This window comes from Engystomops pustulosus, chromosome 2, assembly GCF_040894005.1.
Source record: "Engystomops pustulosus chromosome 2, aEngPut4.maternal, whole genome shotgun sequence".
Classification (NCBI taxonomy): domain Eukaryota; kingdom Metazoa; phylum Chordata; class Amphibia; order Anura; family Leptodactylidae; genus Engystomops; species Engystomops pustulosus.
The window spans coordinates 167,315,777-167,338,956 of record NC_092412.1 but is presented as its reverse complement, the minus strand read 5'-3'; the positions used below and the strand labels follow the sequence as shown (position 1 = coordinate 167,338,956).

The window sequence follows — 23,180 nt, the reverse complement described above, 5'->3', positions numbered from 1 at the left end:
TGTCACTTGAAAGTTTATAAAGTCTGTGAAAGCAACAGTTGCTTTACCGACCATTTTCAGGTATACGAGGGAAAAGATTCAAAAATTAACCCTCCTGAATGTACCCCCAACCTTAATGTTAGCTGCCGAATAGTTTGGGACCTAATTCACCCGCTGTTGGACAATGGGTATCACTTGTTTGTTTATAAATTTTATACAAGTGTGCCCTTGTTTGGAGCCCTTTTTAAAAAAAAAAACTGTGGCTTGTGGCACCATCAGGAGAACGCAAAAAGGCCTTCCAAAGGCACTGATCAATTTTAAATTAAAACCCGGGGAATGCAAAGCTCTTTGCAAATATCATATATTGCTAGTAAAATACAGAAATAAAAAGGATGTGCATGTGCTAACCACCATTCATGCTACTGAGAACAGCCCTGTTCCTGTCCGTGGGAGAAATGTCAACACTTCAAATCCTCTCGGCATACAGTAATATAATAAGAACATGGGAGGGATAGACCTTGCAGATCAAATGCTGCAGCCCTACAGTGCAGTTAGGAAGTCCAGGGTTTGGTACAAAAAACTGGCTATTAACCCATTGCAAATGGCCCTGTATAATTAATTTGTCATTTACAAAAAGACCGACCACCAGGGATTTTACCTGGACTACCAGGAAAAAGTAATAAAATTTTATTTATGGACACCAGGGTGGCGAAGCAAGGGCTACAACATCAAGTGATGCCAGCAGGATAGTCCATCCCAAGTCCCACCAACTGCACAAAAAGGCCCGTCCTAAAAAAAGATGCCGTGTCTGCTATAGAAATGGAATTAGGAAGGACACTGGTTATCAGTGCATGAGATGCCATGACCAACCAGGGCTATACATTCATGAATGTTTCCGCAAATACCATACCTCACTAGCATATTATTATTTTTTTGGTATTTAGTCACTATTTTATTTATGCTCTTTCAGAAATGTCCACATATTTATGCCGTGCCCCCAGTTCACATTCATTGGCCACTTCAAAATTAAAATTCCCATTATACCTCCAGATCACCGGTAGGGAACCTATGGCTCTGGATCCATATGTGGCTCTTTTGATGGCAGCATCTGGCTCTCAGACAAATCATTTATTAATAGCGATGGGCAGTGTGTACATCTAAGACACACACAGCGATGATGACTGGATGCAGGCAGGGATGCTACCACTGCCTGTGTACTTTGTGTGACCAAGGTGCCATCACCACACCATTGCTTAGGTGACAGCGCCTGTATCATAGAGTAGAGCAGCATCCACTGTTCCCTATGACCTAGGCGCCATTGCCTAAGCAATGATTGCAGCGGCGCCTGTGGCTAGCTATCTATTGGGGAACCTGTGCTGTTACTACCTATCTATTGGGGAGCCTGTGCTGTGGCTACCCATCTACTGGGGAGCCTGTGCTGTGGCTACCCATCTACTGGGGAGCCTGTACTGTGACTACCTAACTACTGGGGAGCATGTGCTGTGACTACCTAACTACTGGGGAGCATGTGCTGTGACTACCTATCTACTAGGGGGTCATGTGCTGTGGGTAACTATCTACTGGGGGAATGTGCTATGACTACCTATCTAATGGGGGGCATGTGCTGTGGCTACCTCTTTACTAGCAGGCATGTGATGGTGCTACCTATCTACTGTTGGGCATATTCTGTGGCTACCTATCTACTTGGGGGCATGTACTGGAGCTATCTGTCTATTTGGGTGCATGTGTTGTGGCTACATATGTACTGGGGGCATGTGGTGGGGCTAGCTATCTGGGGGGGGGCATGTACTGGGGCTGCCTATCTACTAGGGGCACATGTGCTGTGGCTACCTATTTACTGGGGGTCATGTGATGTGGCTACCTATCTACTGGGGGCATGTACTGGGGCTACCTATCTACTGCGGGGTATGTACGGTGGCTACCTAGTTACTGGGGGCCACGTGATGTGGCTACCTATCTACTGGGGGTTCCTACTGTGGCTACCTATCTACTGGAAGCATGTTCTGTGGCTATCTATTTACTGGGGGGCATGTCCAGGACCACCTATCTACTGGGGGTATGTGCTGTGGCTACATATTTACTGGGGGCCATGTACTGGGGCTACCTAACTACTGGGGACGCATGTGCTGTGGCTACCTATTTACTGGGGGTCATGTGATGTGGTTACCTATCTACTGGGGGCACGTACTGGGGCTACCTATCTACTGCGGGGTATGTATGGTGGCTACCTAGATACTGGGGGCCATGTGATGTGGCTGCCTATCTACTAGGGGCACATGTGCTGTGGCTACCTATTTACTGGGGGTCATGTGATGTGGCTACCTATCTACTGGGGGCATGTACTGGGGCTACCTATCTACTGCGGGGTATGTACGGTGGCTACCTAGTTACTGGGGGCCACGTGATGTGGCTACCTATCTACTGGGGGTTCCTACTGTGGCTACCTATCTACTGGAAGCATGTTCTGTGGCTATCTATTTACTGGGGGGCATGTCCAGGGCCACCTATCTACTGGGGGGCATGTGCAGGGGCTAGCTATTTACTGGGGGGCATGTACTGGGGCTACCTATCTACTGGGGACGCATGTGCTGTGGCTACCTATTTACTGGGGGTCATGTGATGTGGTTACCTATCTACTGGGGGCACGTACTGGGGCTACCTATCTACTGCGGGGTATGTATGGTGGCTACCTAGATACTGGGGGCCATGTGATGTGGCTACCTATCTACTGGGGTACCTACTGTGGCTACCTATCTACTGGCAGCATGTTCAGTGGCTACCTATTTACTGGGGGGCATGTCCTGGGGCCACCTATCTACTGGGAGGCATGTGCTGTGGCTACATATTTACTGGGGGCCATGTACTGGGGCTTTTATCTACTGGGGGGGGCATATGCCGTGGCTACTTATCTACTGGAAGGCATGTGCATATTGTATGGCTCTCACAGAATTACATTTTAAAATATGTGGTATTCATGGCTCTCTCAGCCAAAAAGGTTCCCGACCCCTGCTCTAGATGAATATTATGCAGATTGTACAAGTTGGGTTCCATTTCCTCAGTTTCCCTTAATCAAAGCTCACAAAAGTAACAAGGTTGGGAATATAAGGTTTCCACACTGATGTGACTTCTGAACGGATTCTATAATTCACTTGCTCACTTCCTCTGCCAGGAAGTAATTCATTAAAGCCTGAATTGTGGCCAGAAAAGCTAAAATTCACTCCCTCCATTGTAAAAAAAAAAGCGGATAATGGCAATGTTGGCTGCATTTTTCATCATGGAAGACACTAAAATATTAAATCTAGGATCCATTTTGGTCATTCTCTATTTTAAGCCCAAAAAACTGTCCCAAAAGCGAGATATCGCTGAAAATAATGAAAATTTAAAATGTTCATTGCAAAGCAAAAGCTTTGCAATGATTCTGAAAAAAGTGGTAAGGTCTAAATACATGATAATCCAACATATATGGACGAAAAAGAGTGTAGTTTATAAAATGGGATCACTTTTGGGGAATTTCTGTGATCTTTGCATCATTGCCAAATTTCTCTTCTAATGGTGGATAGGGTCAAGAATTGGTAGCAGCCTGAACTTTGGCTAGAAAAAACATAATGCACTCCATCCACTGTAGGCCCTGCCAATTGTCCAAAAAGCGGATAATGGTCACTGAAGACCATTTTCAGTTTCCTTTACTCCATGTGACATATTGGTGCACATTTACTTAGCCGGTCCAGTTGGGATCCCGCAGCGCGTTGTCCGACGCTAATTCGGGTCTGCCGGGATTCACTAAGGCCGTACACCCGATATCCAGCAGGTGATTCTGCTGCCCCGAAGTCTGCCGGAGTTCACCTTCTTCTTCCCGATGCATGTAAGTGCTGATCACAATTGCGACACAATTCTTTTTTTTAAATCCTGCAGTTTTTCTGAATCCGTCGGGTTGTCCGACGGCCACAGCCCCCAATTTCTGTCACGTGGAAGCTGATGCGACACAATCCGATCACGTGCGCCAAAATCCTGGGGCAATTCCGCGCAAATCGGAAATATTTGGGAAACCCGATGAACGTGTGGCGTTTGGACCCTTAGTAAATGAGCCCCATTGTGATTAATAATAGGAGAAAATTGCATTTTTAACCAAAAATTGCCAATTTTTGCCAGTTTTAAAAAATAAAGATACATCATATGAATTTAATTTTATCACTAAAAGATAAATCAACATGTTACAAAAAAAACCCCCATTAGAATGACTTGGATATGTTAAGCTATTGCAGAGTTATTCCATAAAGTATCCACATACTCCAGATTTTGAAAATCTTGCAAGGTCCTTAAAGAGAACCCGTCATGCAAAATAACCACCCTAAACTAAATATATTTTCATAAACTGCCATTAGAGAGCATTGCCTCTATCCCTTCATTGTCCCTCTACATGCCTGTAAACCTAAGCAATGAGGTCCTAAAGCTGTATGCAAATGACCTGTGAAATGTCCAATGAAGCATTAGCATATTCAAGCTGTCCACTCTATTCATGAGTGGGAGGCACAGCCACACCCCCAGTGCATGACTGACAGCCTGTATAATGATGTGCTTCCTGGTGCTGGTGGTCACGCCCCCTGCAGCCTGTGTGTGTGTGTGTGTTTAGGAGAGATACAGCAGCTCCAGGCAGCCATGTTACAGCAGAACATGTCAGATTCATGTGTAGCTGATGTCTGTGTCTCTCACCTGTATATTAGGAGGATGCAGCATGTCAGCAGATACAGCACAGACACTAGCCATGCTTTACTATACATTACACACAGACATGAGCAGGGGGGGGAAAGGGGAGGGCTAACAGGGGTGACATCACTGCCTCTGACCATGTGACCAGCCTCATTTACATAATAAAGAATAGATGATTTTACAATGATTAATGTATGAAATAACTAGATAAAGCCTGGGATGGATCCTTGTGAGCTGCTCCAACAGGTAGAGGTGACAGGACTAGTGGCAGAGACCTGATGACAGGTGTCCTTTAAGGTGCAATCACCATAGGTCCTTAAGGGATTAACAGGCTTTTTACTTCTGTTTATACAAAAGAAAAGAGAACTGTAGTATACAGGCAGTCCCCGGGTTACATACAAGATAGGGTCTGGAGGTTTGTTCTTAAGTTGAATTTGTATGTAAGTCGAAACTGTATATTTTATAATGGAAGTTCTAGACAATTTTTTTTCTTTTGCCCCAGTGACAATTGGAGTTTCAAAATTTTGGTGTAATTGGACCAAGGATTATCAATAAAGCTTCATTACAGACACCTTACAGCTGATCATTGCAGTCTGGGACTATAGTAACATCCAGAGAGCTTCACCAGAGGTCACAGTGGGCAGAGGGGTCCGTCTGTAACTATGGGTTGTCTGTAAGTCGGGTGTCCTTAAGTAGGGGACCGCCTGTAATAGTATACTAGACTGGCTGAATGTAGACATGAGCCAATCTAAGCTCAATATAAATGTGCACAGACCAGATGGGCCATAACTTAGAATTCTTGAAGAACCCAGTTATGTTATTGCTGTGCTCCTGTTCAAAATTTTGGTTTGCAAGTGGATTAAAAATTGACCAAAGGATCGTATCCAGAGAGTTGTGGTCAGCAATTCCTACTCATAATTGTCACCAGTTATAAGTGGTGTAAACCAAACTAAGTGTTTGGTCATCCACTTGGCAAATGAAGTTTAATGTGGAAAAATGTAAATTTATGCATCCAGGGACTAATAATCCACAGGCAACATGGGTCCTTGGTGGAATAAAGCTGGGCAAGTCCTTTTTTAGAAGGAAATGGGTGTACTAGTAGATCATAGATTAAATAAAAGCATGCAATGTCAATCAGCTGCCTCTAAAGCCAGCGGGATCTTGTAATGTATCCAAAGAGATATGGAGTCTCTGGATAGGGTCATAATAATACCACTGTACAAGATATTAGTTCAGGCTCACTTGGACAATGAAGATTATTTCTGGGCACCAGTCCATAAAAGGGTAACCAGGAGTTTGGGAGGTTACAATAAAGAATCACAAAAATAATTAGGGTTATGGAGGGTTTAGATTTTTAGCCAGGATAGTCCCTGGTTTATCTCTCTGGGAGAAAAATCAATATTGTGACCAGTTGAGTCTCCTTTCTGCAGAGGAAGTTAGGCACAGGTTCAGCTCATTTCTTGCTGTCACTATCTCATTTTTTAGATAGGTAGTGTTGCACTTATGCCTATGGATGCTACATACGCATTGTCTTTATTCTGCAATAAAGTGCCAGTCTGTTTTTTATATCTCAATGCCATTTCAATAAGTTGCCTGCTACTACAAATTTTATGTGTTTCCCAATGAGAAGCGAAAGAAGTGCCGTCCGTTTTTCACAGTCACAGCATTCTTTAAACATTGTGTGATTGGTCATCACAGACTGATTTATTACCCAAAGGAATTGTGGGGATCTAATCCACAGAGGGTTCAGGGACACCATAACAGGGTCATGATCAGACAATGGGACCGGATCCAGTATCCAGTATGATCAGTGTTTTGGTTATGGCAGTTACACATCATTACTATGGTAGCAGAGAAAGAAAACCTGTTACATCATCACTGGGAGCAGAGCAGAAGAGGCAGGAGGAGTTACTGAGAACTAAAGGATCATGAGACTTGTATTTTCAAGTGGCGGCCATCTTGGTGATAACTCCACCTACTTTATAGAGGACATAAAATGTTGTGAATCATAAAATCAAACTATTTAAGCCCTGTTTTGTGACTAATGACATTGAGTATTTTTGTATTCATTTACTTATATCATCATGGGTTTTTGTGTCAGACATTCATATTCCCGGAATACCCCTTTAAGCTCCTTTTGCTGCAGGACTTGTAATAGAGGTTTGAATGATCGACGACGCTGAATAGTAAGTGGAGCTAAATCAGAGAACACTTGAATGTCAGATCCATTTAGTAGCAGGGGGTCCATATTATGCAATGCACTTTTTCTTTTACAGAGTAGGAATAGGGTTTTACAGCAATACCTCTGTGGAGCCCATCTGCTCATGGCACACTCTCTTAATATCACAATAAGTAGGTCGGGACCGAGAAGGCATTCGGTTGGGCAGGCCATGTAAATTTGAGATGGTGTGTGGTTTACGGACCAGAACTGCCAGTCAAAACTCTACAGTGGGTGGTCCGGAACCAGTTTAAAAGACTTAAAGTATTAAACAACATATCTAATGTTAAAACTGAGAGAATATACTAACTTTAACATTGTAAAGTATTAATTTCTGTTTTCACCTTCTTTGTTATTTGTATGCTTTTATTTTAATAATTTAAATATGTATGCACCTTAAAAGTGAAGGTCTCATTGAAAATTGGATTAAGCGTCTTGCGGTGAACTTTAGTCTCATACTTCTTCTTCTTATCTGGCAAAAAGAAAACCTTTACATAAGGATCTGAAGTCCCTCCCATGTCCAATGCAGGTAGTTCAGTAGCCTGTATTACACCAACTTGAATCTGTAAAATTGAAAAAAAAAAGAAAAAAAGTTACAGTTTAAATGAACTATATGCAAGACATATATTGGTAGAACAAACGAAATTCAAAATGTAAAGTACAACGTTTATGTAATTTCTCATGCATGTGATACACGTCACTACACTTGGGTATATGGTGCTCAGGTAGGGTACCACCCCAATCTTTGCAATACAAAAAATAACCTGACACTCCAAGGTATATAGAAATAGATATTCCAAACAATAACCTGACACTCCAAGGTATATAGAAATAGATATTCCAATTTATTGAGATATATGGCAATCCAAAAACAATCGGTCTATCTGATCTTCATCAGAAACACGGATTGCTAAAGCGCGATGAAGAGTAAGGAATAAAAGACCAGCCCCTGGTCTCATCTGGATAAAGTGTATGTAGTATATGCGGCTTCTTTCATATATCTGTAAAATATACTCTGGGGTGTGGTTCCCAGGGAACAAGTGCCTAGTCACAGAGAACATGGCATTGAAAGGTACTATATAACTTTTTTTTTTTCTGTAAAACCTATTTTTTATAAAATACTCTTGAGCATTGTATTTACTATGCTGTGTGGGGACTGGGGCAGTGGTAATAGTGGCTCTCCTGGTGACAGGTTCCCTTTAAATATATACTATAAACTCAGGATCAGGGGCATAATGATCTTGGTATCAGGGGGTGCGACCGCAATCGGGCCCCAGAAAGGGAATGGCCCGAGCCACGGCAGTCAGATGCGCAACCCGGGCCCTCGTGTAAAACATATCAATATACCAAGATGCCTCTGATCCTGAGTTTATAGTCAGCCGGTGGCAATAGCCCAAGTGATTGCAGCGGGGGGTGGGGGTAGCCGCCGGCAATAGCCCAAGTGATTGCAGCGGGGGTGGGAGTGTTGCACTGGTGAGAGCTGATGCAGCAGGGGGGCAATTATACCCAGAAGCATGTGTGTTGAGCAGTCAGGACCGCTCAGCAGGACACGTGATGCAGCGTGCATCTGTGGGAGCACCATGATTACTGGCCCAGGGCGAGACACGCGGGACTGCTGCTCCTCTTCCTGCTCCAGTGTGCTGTGTGCTATGTGTAGTGAGTGTGCTGTGTGTAGTGAGTGTGGTGTGTGTAGTGAGTGTGCTGTGTGTAATGAGGGTGCTATGTGTAGTGAGGGTGCTATGTGTAGTGAGTGTGCCGTGTGTAGTGAGTGTGCCGTGTGTAGTGAGTGTGCCGTGTGTAGTGAGTGTGCCTGTAGTGAGTGCGCCTGCGGAACGACCTGGTGGTACCACGCCGCAGCAAGTCCAACCCGCTTTGTGGCGGGCTCTGGTGAAAACCAGGTAACACTTAGGCTCCGGTCCCAGGTGTCAGCTTATGTCATTGTCCGCGGTGGTCCAGAGGATCCACTACCTCTGATAGCAGCAAAAACAGAAATAAAACTGAGTAAAATTGTAAAGTAACGGGGTTAAAAATTATCTTTATTGTGTAAACTAGGGGATTAAAATTTGAGAACTTTCTTTTAATTTCTTTAACCCCATTAAGTAATGCTGCTGTTCCACTTTCATGATATGTAAATTGAAGCCTCCTGTCTTTTACCTCATCAGCCAGACATTCCTGTCCACAAATGGAGGGCTATGTGATCACTATCTGTCCATGAACAATCACACTGCCAGAACCTTAACCCCTTAACGACTTGGCTCTTTTTAATTTTTGTGTTTCTATTTATTGCTCCCCACCTTCAAAAAAATCTGTGCACAGCTGTGTGAGAGCTGGTTCTGTGTAAAAAGTGCACTTCATAGTGAAGGTATTTTCATGTTGTGTACCGAGAAGCGGGAAAAAAACAGGGATGTATCGATCGCGGTCACAGGGGGTGCTATAGCCAGCCGGTGGGAGGGGGTGCGATATCCAGCCAGTGGGTGGGGCGCAGGTGCCGGCGATAGTTGATGGGTGGGAGGTGCGGCGATAGCTGGTGGGTGGAGTGGGCGCCGGCCATAGCTGGTGGGTGGGTTGCAGGGGCGTACCGGTTGAAAAATTAAAAACAAATCTACTCACCTCTCCGATGCTCCCCCGCAGCTCCGCTGATGCAGTCTGTCCGGCAGTGACAGCTCCGTGCACGCCAGGGGCTGCTGGCTGTATACAGGAAAGGGGGGGTGGCGGCTGTATACTGGGGGGGGGGGCAGGAAGGCTGGCTGGCTGTATACAGGTGGGGGGTACTGCTGCAGAGTAAAAATTGCATTGTTTTCTCAAATGTGCCATTGAAGTGACAAATGAAATCAGCCCAACTCATGCCATCGGGGACAAAGACCCCAAAAATCTTTCTGCGGCTTATTCCGGGTATGGCAATATCCCATATGTGGGAATAATCTGCAGGATGGAGACACGGCAGAGCTCAAAAGATAATAACTGGAATTTGGTCATCATAAAGCATTTGTAGATGCCAATAGGGACTAGTACAGTAAAAAAAAAACCTAAGCATTTTAAAAATGCATAATGGATAGTGCATAGTAAAAAATATCCATTATGTCATATTGTGCCCAGCTATTGCCACAGGAAACAAGCACCCCAAAAATCATGATGAGTGTTCTCCCTGGTGCAGCAATACGACATATGGGGCAATAATCTACAGGGTGGGCAGATGGCAGGGCTTAGAAGGGAAGGTGTAGCATGCAGCATTATATATAAGCTGTGCATAATACATCAGGGTAAAATCTACATCTACATCTAAAGGGAGCACACTCTGCAGCTTTTTCATGTCCTTCCCTTCTTGGCAGTTTGGCACTACACCTGGAAAGTGCTGCCCTGGTACAAAACATGCTGTGGCCTCGCTTCCAGAAGTGCTGGCACTCCCCCCTTCCTGGTCTCCAAAAAGAAAATACTAAATAAGACCTCTTGAAATTCCAGGAAAAATTCCTGCACATGGATATAACACGTAAGAATTATATAGTGCTATCTGCATTATGCGCACAACCAGCTTCTTATACCACACCCTCGACTTCCGCATGGCGTTGTATGGCTGAAGAACCTGGTCCGACAAGTCAACCCCTCCCATGTACTTGTTTAATCCAGTATGTAGTCAGGTTTGAGGGTTTCTGTACTGGTACCTCATACTGGGACAGGGGTTCTGGTGTCCCTGTATTTTTGTTAAAGGGCACCTACCACCCTGATTCTACCTATAAAGGTAGAAGGGGTGGTAGGTGGATGGATGGGACGTGGGGATAGCCCTTTTTTGGGCTAATCCTCACGTCCTGGGTGTCTTTTAGCCCCTACGGGACTCAGCCTCTTTTGGCCTTAAGGACGCGGCCCCATTCTTCAAATCTGACCTGTGTCACTATAAGTGGTTATAGTTTTGGAACGCTATGAGATATCCAGGGGATTTTGAGATTGTTTTCTCGTGACACATTGTACTTCAAATTAGTTTAAAAATTTGGATGAAATCTTTTGCGTTTAGTTATGAAAAAAAACAAAATTTGGAAAAATTCTTTATTTTCAACATTCTAAATTCTCTACTTTTGATGCAGATAGTCATAGCTCCACAATAAATTCATAACTTACATTTCCCAAATGTCTGCTTTATGTTGGCATGGTTTTTTAAGATTCCACATATTTTACTAGAATGTTATGAGGCTCAGAATTTAGGTATCATTTTTCACATTTTTTGTAAAATCACCAAAACCTGTATTAGATGAACCTGCTCAACTTCTTCAACCTCAACGTGTGAAAAACCACTTTTAAGAAGTTTGTTAACCCTTTACGTGTTTTATAGGGGTTAAAACAAAATGGAGGTGCAGTCTGCAAATTGTAATATTTTTTCACAATACACCCATTTTGGGTGGAAAATTAAACATTTACAATGGATTAAATGAATAAAGGCTCCACAAAGTTTGTTACCCAATCTCTCCCGAGTACAGTGATACCCCACATGTGGTGGTAACCTGCTGTATGGGCGCACGGCCGGGCATAGAAGGGAAGGAGGCGCCATCCAGATCAGATTTGCTATGTCACATTGTACAGGCTATAATTTTTTTCTTTTTTTTAATGTGGACCTATAGGGGCTTATTTCTTTTGCCACATGAGATGCACTTTTCTGGTACGTAATTTGGGGGAATCTATAGGCTAATTGGTGAGATTTTATTAACTCTTTGTTGGTGGAGGAAATGAAAATCATCACTTTTCAGGAAGATTTTTATGGGTTTTTTTTTGGCTGTTTACTATACCATAAAAATAGTATATTATTTTTATTCTATGGGTCGCCACGATTACAAAAAGACCTCATTTATATAGATTTTTTATTTTTTTCCCATTTTTACTGAATAAAAAGTAATTTGGCAAAAATGTTGTTCATTTTTGCATCACCGTCTTTCATATGCATAACTTTTTTATTTTTCGCCTCACAAATCTGTTTAAGGGCTTATTTTTTGCGAGAAGGATTGTTCTTTTTAGTGGTCTTATTTTAGAGTGCATAACATTTTTTAAATCCCTTTTTAGAGCATTTTTATAGGGTATTAATTGAAAATGATCTTTTTTCTGGAGCTTTTTTTTGTTTTGTTTTTTACGGGGTTCACTTAGCGGATCTAATAACGATTCTGTTTTATTATGCAGATTGTTACGGACGCAGCGATACCAAATATGTGGGGGTTTTGTGTATTTTATTCAATTGTACTGAATAAAAACCAATTTGGAGAAAATCTTGTTCATTTTAGCATCACCATCTTTTCATATGCATAACTTTAATAATAATATTTTTTGGCTGACAAATCTGGTTAGGGGCTTATTTTTTGCGAAAAGAGTTGTTCTTTTTAGTGGGCTTATTTTGGAGTGCATAACATTTTTTAAATTACTTTTTAGAGCATTTCTTTTATAGGGTATTAATTAAAAACGATCTTTTTTTCGGAACATTTTTGCGTTTTTTTTCTACGGCGTGTACCGTGCGGGTCCAGTAACGATTCTGTTTTATTATACAGATTGTTACGGACGCGGCAATACCATATATGCGGGGGTTTTTTGTGTTTTTTATACTTTATTAAGTGTTTTTATAGGAAAGTGACATTTTAGGGGCTTATATTTTAATGCATTTATTTTTTTATTTATTCTAATGTATTAACTTTAGTGTTTTTGACTTTTTTTAATTATACATACTTGAACTTGAACCAGTGATGCTCTGATCACTGGTTTAAGTTCAATACACTGCTCTACAATACTATTTTATTGTAGAGCAGTGTAAACTGTCTGAGCAAGCTTGCGCATGCTCAGACAGTTTACAGTCAGACCCGGAAGGGGTCTGACTGCCATGGAGACCGGGCAGCTCCGCGGCACATGCCAGTCCTCGAAGCTGCCAAGAAGTGGATCGGATCCCCCGGTAAGCGGCACGGGGGATACGATCCACAGCGCAAAAACCCTTACACGCCGCGGTCATGTTTGACCGTGGCGTGTAAGGGGTTAACACCCGCGATAGGAGCCGGCTCCGATCCCGGGTGCTAGCGCAGGCTGTCAGCTGTACTAGACAGCTGACAGCCGCTGCTTCTGGTACCAGCTCCGTTCGTGAGCCGGTGCCAGAAGCAGGACGTTATAGAACGTCCCCGTGCGCTAAGCATCTAGCCCCGGGGACGTACTATAACGTCCTGGTGCGCCTAGGGGTTAGAAAACTTTATAGCAGGTATATGTAAATTTTTTTTATGCGGCTACTGTGGCGTGGAGTAGCCGGACATGAAGCTACTAGATGCGGCTACTCCACGCCCCAGTAGCCACGTTACTCTGCCTACCAGGTAATCTTCGCCGCGCAGCTCCTGGTAGCTGCGCGCCCTCGTCCGAGTCCCCCGGCTACTGCGCATGCGCAGTAGTTCCGGCCTCGGAGCCGCGGCCACGCAGCCGAAGGCCTGCGCATGCGCAGAACGCAGGGGACCCGGACGAGGGCGCGCAGCTCCTGGTAGAATACCTGGTAGGCGGAGTAACGTGGCTACTGGGGCGTGGAGTAGCCGAGACTAGTAGCCTCATGTCCGGCTACTCCACGCCCCAGTAGCCGCATAAAAAAATTTGCATATACCTGCTATAAAGTTTTCTAAAAGACACCCGGGACGTGAGGATTAGCCCAAAAAAGGGCTATCCTCACGTCCCATCCATCCACCTACCACCCCTTCTACCTTTATAGGTAGAATCGGGGTGGTAGGTTCCCTCTAAGTACAAGGACAAGCGAGAGGTCCTTGTATTAACACATAATACAGAGTCACTGCACTAGTCCTGCTCTTGTGCCTTCTAACTTTTTGCCCAAGCAGCCACTTAGGGAGATCACGCTGATTTCTGCATACAGTACCGCATGCCACAGTATTTCTGGAAACAAGGCACTTAAATAGTGTAGTGCTGGTGTAGGAATTGTCCAGGTAGAGGTGGTAGCCCAGGTCCAGCAGTGGGTTCACCAAACACTACCTTTGCAGTAATACCCAGGAAGGGTGGGAATTCTGAGGGAACTATAGTGAAGTCCTTCCTTTCATATACTTTGAACTTGTAGGTATACCCTGATGTACTTTCGCACAGCTTATATGTCTTCACGCCATATCTTGACCTCTTATTGGACAGGTACAGGAGGAATTGAAGTCTCCCTTTAAAATGTACCAGGGACTCGTCAATTGTCATCTGTTTTGCAAGGGTATATGTCTGGGAAAACTTGGCACTAAAATACTGATGTACCTGACCTTAAACAAACATGATCACAACTGGGGTCATCTGTGGGAAGGCACTGTGTGTTATCGTGTAATGCAAAAAACTTATGGATGGCTTCAAAGACCATCCTGTTTATCGCCATGCAGAACATCGGGTGTGCTCCAGTAGTCCCTGATTGATGGCCTCTTTACAAGTCCCATAAGAAGTATTAAGCCCCAATACTTCTCCATGTCTGCTGCAGTGACAGGGGCCCACCTGTGGGGTTATGCATAAAATGAATTGGAGTTTTGGGCAATATGCCGTACAACATAGAGATTTTTCTGGACTACAATTAAAGTCAATAGCTTCTCAAAAAAATATGTTAAAAAGTCCACAGCTCTAAGCCCTGCCATGTCAAATGGCCCAAGAAGTCTGGGACTTAAGGGGTATAATTATCTGTGGTATCCCAGACACTATTCCCCTAGAAGACCCAGGTACGTCTCACGCACAAGTCCCAGGCACTTCACCAGCATAAACCCTACGGTGCCTTCTCGGGGGCTCTTCCAGGTCATTGGAAGATGAGGATGAGGAAGAGGAGAGGTAGAAGGGACACCATCCCCACTAGCTGACTATGTGTCAGAGGCCAGCATGTTGTATGCCCCCAACACGGTGTACGTCTTCTGAGACATTGTACACAGAAAAATAAGATAATGTGCACCAGAAACATTAGATACAGTACACCAGAAAAATTAGATAATGTGCACCCAACTACACAGTAAAACCGCACAGCCGGCACACAGAAAAAATTAGATAATACGCACCAAACTACACGGACATGTGACACGCAATTCATCGGGTGCGCTGGCGCTGAGTGCAAATTGTGGGAGCCCACACCATTATAGTACAGTGCTGGATTTGTTTTCTCATTTTGTCTCACACATCTGATGTCAATTACAGGCCATATGTTTTCAGAGGGAGAACTTGCACAATTGGTGGCATAATCAGAAATTCTGAGAATAATAGAAAGGAAGAAAAAATGCAGAACAAAAAATGTCCAACCTACACCCATTGTGGAACATTTTTATTAGAAACATCATTGCAGTGTGAAAGATCTTACAGGATGGGCAATGCAACATATTTCATTGGACATCAGAAGGGGAGATCTGGATATTAGATTATTATAGTAAAACTGTAGTACAACCTCAAAACCCACAGACCAAAGGGACTTAAAGGGGTTTTCTCATCAAAGAAAATTCTCAAATTTTAATCTCCTAGTGAAGTTAACACAATATAGATCATTTTTTACCCTTTACTTTACAATTTTACTCAGTTTTATTGCTGTTTTAGCTCATTTCACTCCCTAGACTAGTCAGTGCAAAATTCCAGGGTGTGGGAAGGGATTCTCTAAGCGGACACGCTATGATCCATTTAGTTCTAGGAGCTGAAAATGTGGTTTGATTATCAGGGTACAGGGTTTATATACACTTTCATTTACTTTCTAAACATTCACTAGTATCAACATAGTGTCAACATAGAATGAGAGATGTGACAGATCAGAGAGACAGATGATCCATGAGATGCCTACTCCACACAATGACACAGTCTGCTCTCCTACATCTCTGCTATTTCACTACACACTGCTAGATCTGCTGTGCCTTCCTCCCCCTCCCCAGATAAAGAATTTATCTGCCTGTACACTCCACACCCTGTTGTCGGCGGGAACTTAGTGTATGTGTATCAGTGTGAGAGCTCCTTTCCGAAATGCAAGGCAGAGAGCAGAGAGAGAGGCAGAAATCTCAGCTATACAGCCATCAGACAGAACTGCAAGATGGCTCCCCCAACCCTAAATCAGAAGTTACAGGATGGTGTATGAAATTGTGTACACCAGGGCTGATAGAGACAGGTTGGACTTATATCTGTGAAATGCTGTATTTTTGTAAATAACAGTGAATAAGAAAATGTGTTATTTTGTTATCCTGAGTACATTTAAGAAACTTGTGTTCGTGGGAATATCCCTTTAAGGCCTTTTTTTAATTTTGGCTGTTTTTATTCTAATTACAGATCTGCCTTTTCTTATACTGACCATATTATGCAAGAATTTTATTGCACCCTTAACTTTTCTATCTCTTCCCCCTTATCCTACTTTTTGGTTTGTTTATAGCCCTTACAGTGGTGCATACCAATGGTGCTCCTAAGAGGATGTACTAACGGTTTATATAGTTCATATTTGAGAATTACATAATGAAGGAATTACCCACACCTGCACATGAAGAAACCTTTAACATATTGAAAAGAAATTTTAGAAAGAGCTGCAAGACCCATATCCTTTATCCAATTATTCTCAAATGAAAGCTGAAAGTCTGGACTTCATGTCCATGTCTGTTATAAAACTAAATAACTATAACTTGATTGGTATTACCTGGTTATTTTGAAAGTCATAGTCCAAGGAGAATTGTAACTTTCCAAGCTTCTCTTCTTCCTTTTCCTCATCCTCCTTGTCTTCTCCTTCTGTTAAACCAGTTTCTGCATCATCATCATCATCATCCTAAAAATTCTGAAAAACAAGATGTGTAACTTATTTTGCACTGTAGAAAAGAGTACTTGAAAAGACATCAAAACATTTCTCCTGCATGCAAATATTGTCAGAAAAATCATTTAGGTTTTTGTGAACTCATTCTTGATCGCCCTCTGTCTTTCAATGTTGCTGCAGCTTCTCAAGCTCACGCACTGATGGTGGAAGCAAGACAAGGTCTGCATCTGACGGACACAGTCAGAGACCCTAGGGAGGGGGCAGAAGTGGTAATGCAGTACTGAGTGAGTGCAGGAGCCAGGACTATAGAAGCAGCAGTCAAATGATTGCCGGATTTAAAAGAGTTGAAGAGAACCTGTCACCAGGTTTTACTCCACTAAACTACTAGCCCCTGCAAGTAGCGTATGAAATGTCCTTTCTAGAAATATGACTCTTCTTACCTCTTTTTCACATGAGATGAGTCAAGTTTAGTAGTTCCAGTGGGAATATTAATTCAGAAGCCACTATCTTCTTTTGCAACTAGAAACATGGATCTCATCCTTCAGATCACACCATGCTTATAACTCTATGAGCTAGAGAACCAGAGATACAGGCAGCTAAAACATCATTGCAGATAAAGATCCAGTGCCTGCATATTTTTAACTTCCTGTATATCTAGTTATGTAGCTCACAGAACAATAAGCTTAATTGAATCTAAAGCTCATGTGAAAATGAGATGAGAAGAATAATTTTGCTTGATCTAGTTATAGGCAAACAGGGGAGATTTCACATAGAAGAGGGGATTCTAGAAAGGACATTTCATTCCCTACCTGAGGGTACTAGAAGTTTAGTTAAATAAATCCAGGTGACAGGTCCCCTTTAAGGTAGCAGTTCACAACCTTCAAGGCGCGACCGCGGTAGGGGTTTAACGACCAAAACACAGGTGTCATCTGAAGCCATCAGAGCCACGATTTAATTGCGTTTTTGCTGTGAATCGTGGCAAAAAAAGCAATGAAACAATTGTGCATTATGCACACATTAGTTGCTGCGGGACCTCGAATGACATCATTTAAGGTCTCGCTGCAGGGGTTGCTATAGAACAGGGGTAGGGAACCTATGGCTCGGGAGCCATATGTGGCTCTTTTGATGGCTGCATCTGGCTCTCAGACAAATCATTGTTAAATAGCGATTGGCAGTGTGTACATCTAAGACACACAGTGCTGATCTCTGGATGCAGGCAGGGATGTTTCCACTCCATGCGTCCTTTCAGTGACCAAGGTGCCATTGCCGCACCATTGCTTAGGTGACAGCACCTGTGTCATAGAGTAGAGCCGCATCCACTCTTCTCTATGACCCAGGTGCCATTGCCTAAGCAAAAATGGCAGTGGCGTCTGGGTCATAGAGAAGAGCGTGGAGTTATGAGAAGATGCTGAAGGGAAAGCAGGTAGGTGAGTATTCCCTTTTTTTTTTTTTTGCTGTGACTACCTATCTAATGGGGGCGTGTGCTGGAGCTACCTATCTACTGGGAGCAATTATGTGCTGGCACTAGATATCTACTGGGGAAGCATGTGCTGTGGCTACCCATCTACTGGGAGGCATGTGCTGTGACTACCTATCTACTGGGGCCTGGGGGCATGTGATGGGGTTACCTGTCTACTGGGAGGTATTTGCTCTGGCTACCTATCTACTGGGGGCATGTGCTATGACTACCTTTCTACCTTGGGCATGTGCTGTGGATACCTATCTATTGCGGAGCATGTGCTGTGGCTACCTATCTACTGGGGAGCATGTGCTGTGACTACCAATCTACTGGGGGGCATGTGCTGGGGCTAGCTGTCTATTTGGGTGCATGTGCTGTGGCAACCTATCTACTGAGAGACATGTGCCGTGGCTACCTATCTACTTGGATGCATGTGCATATTGTATGGCTCTCGCAGAATTACATTTTAAAATATGTGGCGTTCATGGCTCTCTCAGCCAAAAAGGTTCCTGACCCCTGCTATAGAAGCTGTATTTCTATACAGAAATACAGCTCCTACATCCTGGTGGCTAAAGGACCTGTGATGATGTAATCATCACATGACCCTCCGGCTTTCTCAATCACATACAGAAGGGCTGCTGACAGTGAAAAGGGGGATGAGGATGGAGGACTAGACCTGTGTGAATCCTGTGTAAGATCTGGGGAGGGGATTTTTTGTTGTAGAGGGGAGGGGATTCTTTGTTGTAGAGGGGGGGGGTCAGATTTTGGGGGGATTGGTTCTGTGAAGGGGGGGGCATGTCTGGAAGGGTAGCAGTGTTATAGTAATTATATTGTTTTAAATATGGGGCAGTAATATAGTAGTTATATTCTTGTACATAGGGAGCAGTATTATAGTAGTTATGGAAGAAAAAACATGCGGAACCATCGGCATCAGGCAATGAGAAGTTAAAAAAGAAAAAAAGTTTATTGAGACATGGTTAAAAATATGATCACATAGCGAAAAAAATGGGGTGACGCGTTTCGGACCTCACAGACCTGGGTCCTTATTCATACCTACACCACCAGGGTATAAGCAATGCACAAAGGAAAAGTATTTGGAAAACACAATGTTAGTACATGTACCTGTGAAAAAAAGGTGAAAACACCAAGAGAATACAAAGAAGCAAAATAAATAAATGTTACAATGATCAGTATATGTAATTCAGATCGCTTCTAAAATTCAGACCAAGCAGGTGACGTGTATTGAGTGACAGGATCCACTGAGCTTCCTTGACATGCAGCATTTTAACCCTGTCACCTCCTCTCCTGTTAAACGGTATGTGATTGATGGCAATGACTTTGAGAGAAGACATATTGCCTTTATGTTCGTCGCGAAAGTGTTTAGAGAGACCGGTTATGTTACATGTGCTTGATACAGTACGAGGGTTGGCATCGGTAATGTGTTCAGATAAACGGTCCTTAAGTTTTCTAAAGGTGCACCCCACGTACTGTAGACGGCACAGGGTACATTCGGCCAGATATATTACGTGGGTGGTAATGTATGTAATGTATCTGAATATGTTATATGTTCAAAGGTTAACAGTAGAGGAAAAAGAGTTTGTTTTGATCATGTATTTGCAAATGTTGCATCTACTTCCACCGCAGCAATAGCTGCCCTTGTAGTTGAGCCATGTGGGTGTGTGATCCACCTGTACAAACACATTAGGGGACAGTGATTTGGCCAAGGTAGGTGCCCGGCGGGACACACACATGATGCCCTGAGATAAAATGTTTTTTAAGGTATTATCGCATTCCAAAATAGGCAGATGTTTTTTGATAATATTGGCGACCTGAGTGTATTGTTGTGAAAATTGAGTACTAATGGTCTGTCTAGAAGCTGCCTGAGAAGGTTGAATGCATTTGTCTGTTAAATAGTGCGAAAGTGGTTTAGAGTTGACTATGCGTTTAGCACATTCTCATGAAGTAGAAGTGTAATCTCTTTGTTTGAGGCGAGTAGTTATGTTAATACTTTCTGCTGCGTATTGAGCCTCAGTGGATGAGGCAGGTTTGGCTCGTATGAACTCGCCGATTGGTAGGTTACGGATAGTGTGTTTTGGGTGACAGCTTTCAGCTCTTAAAATTGTATTGCCGGCAGTGGGTTTGCGGTACAGACCAGTGTGAACGATCCCCGGGGTCACCCCTTAGAAAAACATCCAAGAATGAAATGGACGAACCACCGTATTCATAAAAGAAAGATAAGAATTATAGTAGTTATATTATTGTACATAGGGAGCAGTATTATAGTAGTTATATTCCTGTACATAGGGGCAGTATTATAGTAGTTATATTACTGTAAATAGGGGGTAGTATTATAGTAGTTATATTCTTGTACATAGGAGACAGTATTATAGTAGTTATATTCTTGCATATAGGGGGCAGTATTATAGTAGTTATATTCTTGTACATAGGGGGCAATATTATAGTAGTTATATTTTTGCACATAGGGAGCAGTATTATAGTAGTTATATTCCTGTACATAGGGGCAGTATTATAGTAGTTATATTACTGTACATAGGGGGTAGTATTATAGTAGTTATATTCTTGTACATAGGGGACAGTATTATAGTAGTTATATTCTTGCACATAGGGGGCAGTATTATAGTAGTTATATTCTTGAACATAGGGGACAATATTATAGTAGTTATATTATTGTACATAGGGGTGGCATTATAGTAGTTATATTCTTGTACATAGGGGGCAGAATATGTATAAAAATGTAAATTTAACACCTAAAAACACAATTCTGGTGACATATTATAGAAAATTCCCCTACAGCAGTGACGGCTAACCTTTTAGAGCCTGAGTGCCCAAACTTCAACCAAAAGCCACTTATTTATTGCAAAGTGCCAGCACAGCAATTTAAGCAGTAATTTATTTCTCCTTGTTCATTGACAACTTTCAATCCTTCAGTCTCCTATGGACACCAACACAGTTGAAAGGAGGAGCGTAAATTCGTCTATGATTGTAGGAAGATTCTGCAGGTAGATTCTTTGAGTCCTGTCTGGTGAACTTCATTCTGGGGTGATGGCCTGGGTGCCCACAGAAAGCGCTTCGAGTGCCGCCTCTGGCAGCCGTGCCATAGGTTTGCCACCACTGCCCTTTAGTATCAGGATTGTGTTTCTAAGTGAAACCGAATCAGAGATATTCACTTTAAAGTTGTAATAAAAAATGTAATTTTTGTAAATACAGATATTAGTTCCCGGCTGTAATTGTAGATTTCTCAGGTTTTGTTTCTCCTAGAAACACAATCCTGATATTATATTAACCCCTTCCCGATGCGCGATGTATCAATCACCGTATCTGCAGACACGGTGATCGCGGCAAGATGGCGGCTGTCCCTGACAGCCAGCCACCTTGCCTCGTGGACCAGAGGGGTTTCGTCACACCCCCCGGTTCACGATCGATGCTATCGGCTGGTCAGTTCAGACCAGCCGATAGCGATGGAATGGTGTATATCACGGCTATTACCGATCGCCGTGTCTAGAGACACAGCGATCAGGACAAGATGGCCCCTGACAGCCGACATCTTGCCTCGTGGTATAGAGGGGTTTCGCCCCCCCCCCCCCCCGCTTCCACGATCACTGCTATTGGCTTGTCGATGCGACCAACCAATAGCAGCAGTATACGTCACCAGGGGGTCATGCAGGTTAACACAGGATGATGATCATTAGGGGGCATGTCTGGTGGCATCTCTGATGCCACCTCCCATAGACAACCGATTGGCCAATCTGTACACATCTGTACAGATCGGCCAATCGGATTTCAGGTGGGAAGTTCAAATTAGTGATCACTGTTCTGCACGTCTCATTCTAGCGTGAGACAGCGTGCAGAACAGTGTATATCACCCCCCTGTGTTGCTGGACCCTCTAGAATTGCTGGCTGGCACCTTTCTGGGCACCACCAGTGTGATCCTCAATTGCTGCTGTGACTGCTACAGTAAGATCTCACTTCTGTGTGATCTTATTTTTTTTTTTTTTTGTGTGATCCCTCATTTCCCTATCTCAATCCCTGTTCCTGATCCCTTCCACCCCTTCCCTGTGTGCGTCCTACGACGCCGAATATGTGTGCTCATTTTTTGGTCGCAGTTTTTTTTTTTTTCTCGTATTTTCCCCTGCACCACCTTCGTGGTTGCATCCTGTAAGCTGGGCAGTGATCAGTGACTTGCATCACTGATCAGCTTTAGCTTCAGCTTTTTTTTATACAGGAGGGGTTTTTTTTGTTTTTTGCTCAGTTTTGTGTGTCCTGTGACCGCCAAGTGCAGATCGGTGACACACATCACTGGTTGGCACTTGTGCTTGCTTTTTTTTTAATAGTTTTTGTACACACAATCCATCTTGTGAGTGCGCTGCGACAACCGAGCGCTGATCAGTAGCATCTTACTGTTCTGCAATTACTCCTTTTTTGTCGCTTTTTTTGGTTGTAAAAAGAGAGGGATTCTTTTAAACAATTTTTGTGCACACAATCCATCTTGTGAGTGCGCTGCGACAACCGAGCGCTGATCAGTAGCATCTTACTGTTCAGCACTTGCTCCTTTTTTTGTCGCTTTTTTTGGTTGTAAAAAAGAGGTGTTTTTTTTAAAAATAATTTTTGTGCACACAATCCATCTTGTGAGTGCGCTGGGACAACTGAGCGCTGATCAGTAGCATCTTACTGTTCAGCACTTGCTCCTTTTTTTGTCGCTTTTTTTGGTTGTAAAAAAGGTGTTTTTTTAAAATAATTTTTGCGCACACAATCCATCTTATGAGTGCGCTGCGACAACCGAGCGCTGATCAGTAGCATCTTACTGTTCAGCACTTGCTCCTCTTTTTGTCGCTATTTTGGTTGTAAAAAAGAGGTGTTTTTTTTTTAATACTTTTTGCGCACACAATCCATCTTGTGAGTGTGCTGCGGCAACCGAGCGCTAATCAGTAGCATCTTACTGTTCAGCACTTGCTCCTTTTTTGTTCTAGTTACGGTTACGGTCTATTCTTTCATCGCCCCACACGTGTTGAAGCACAACATACACACCCCCTTGAATAAAGTTTACACGTGTTAAA

At 43.2% G+C, this 23,180-nt stretch overlaps 1 protein-coding gene across 1 annotated transcript in view; it reads right to left on the bottom strand.

The window, feature by feature from the left end:
- The window catches only part of SYT2 (synaptotagmin 2), a 371,992-nt gene that overhangs the window by 151,591 nt on the left and 197,221 nt on the right, over positions 1–23,180 (bottom strand). The window contains exons 4-5 of the mRNA XM_072137239.1: positions 16,536–16,661; positions 7,321–7,488 (exon numbers count right to left, since the gene is read on the bottom strand). Of these exons, the coding sequence (XP_071993340.1) occupies positions 7,321–7,488; positions 16,536–16,661 (294 nt within the window). The remainder of the gene's footprint in view (positions 1–7,320; positions 7,489–16,535; positions 16,662–23,180) is intronic.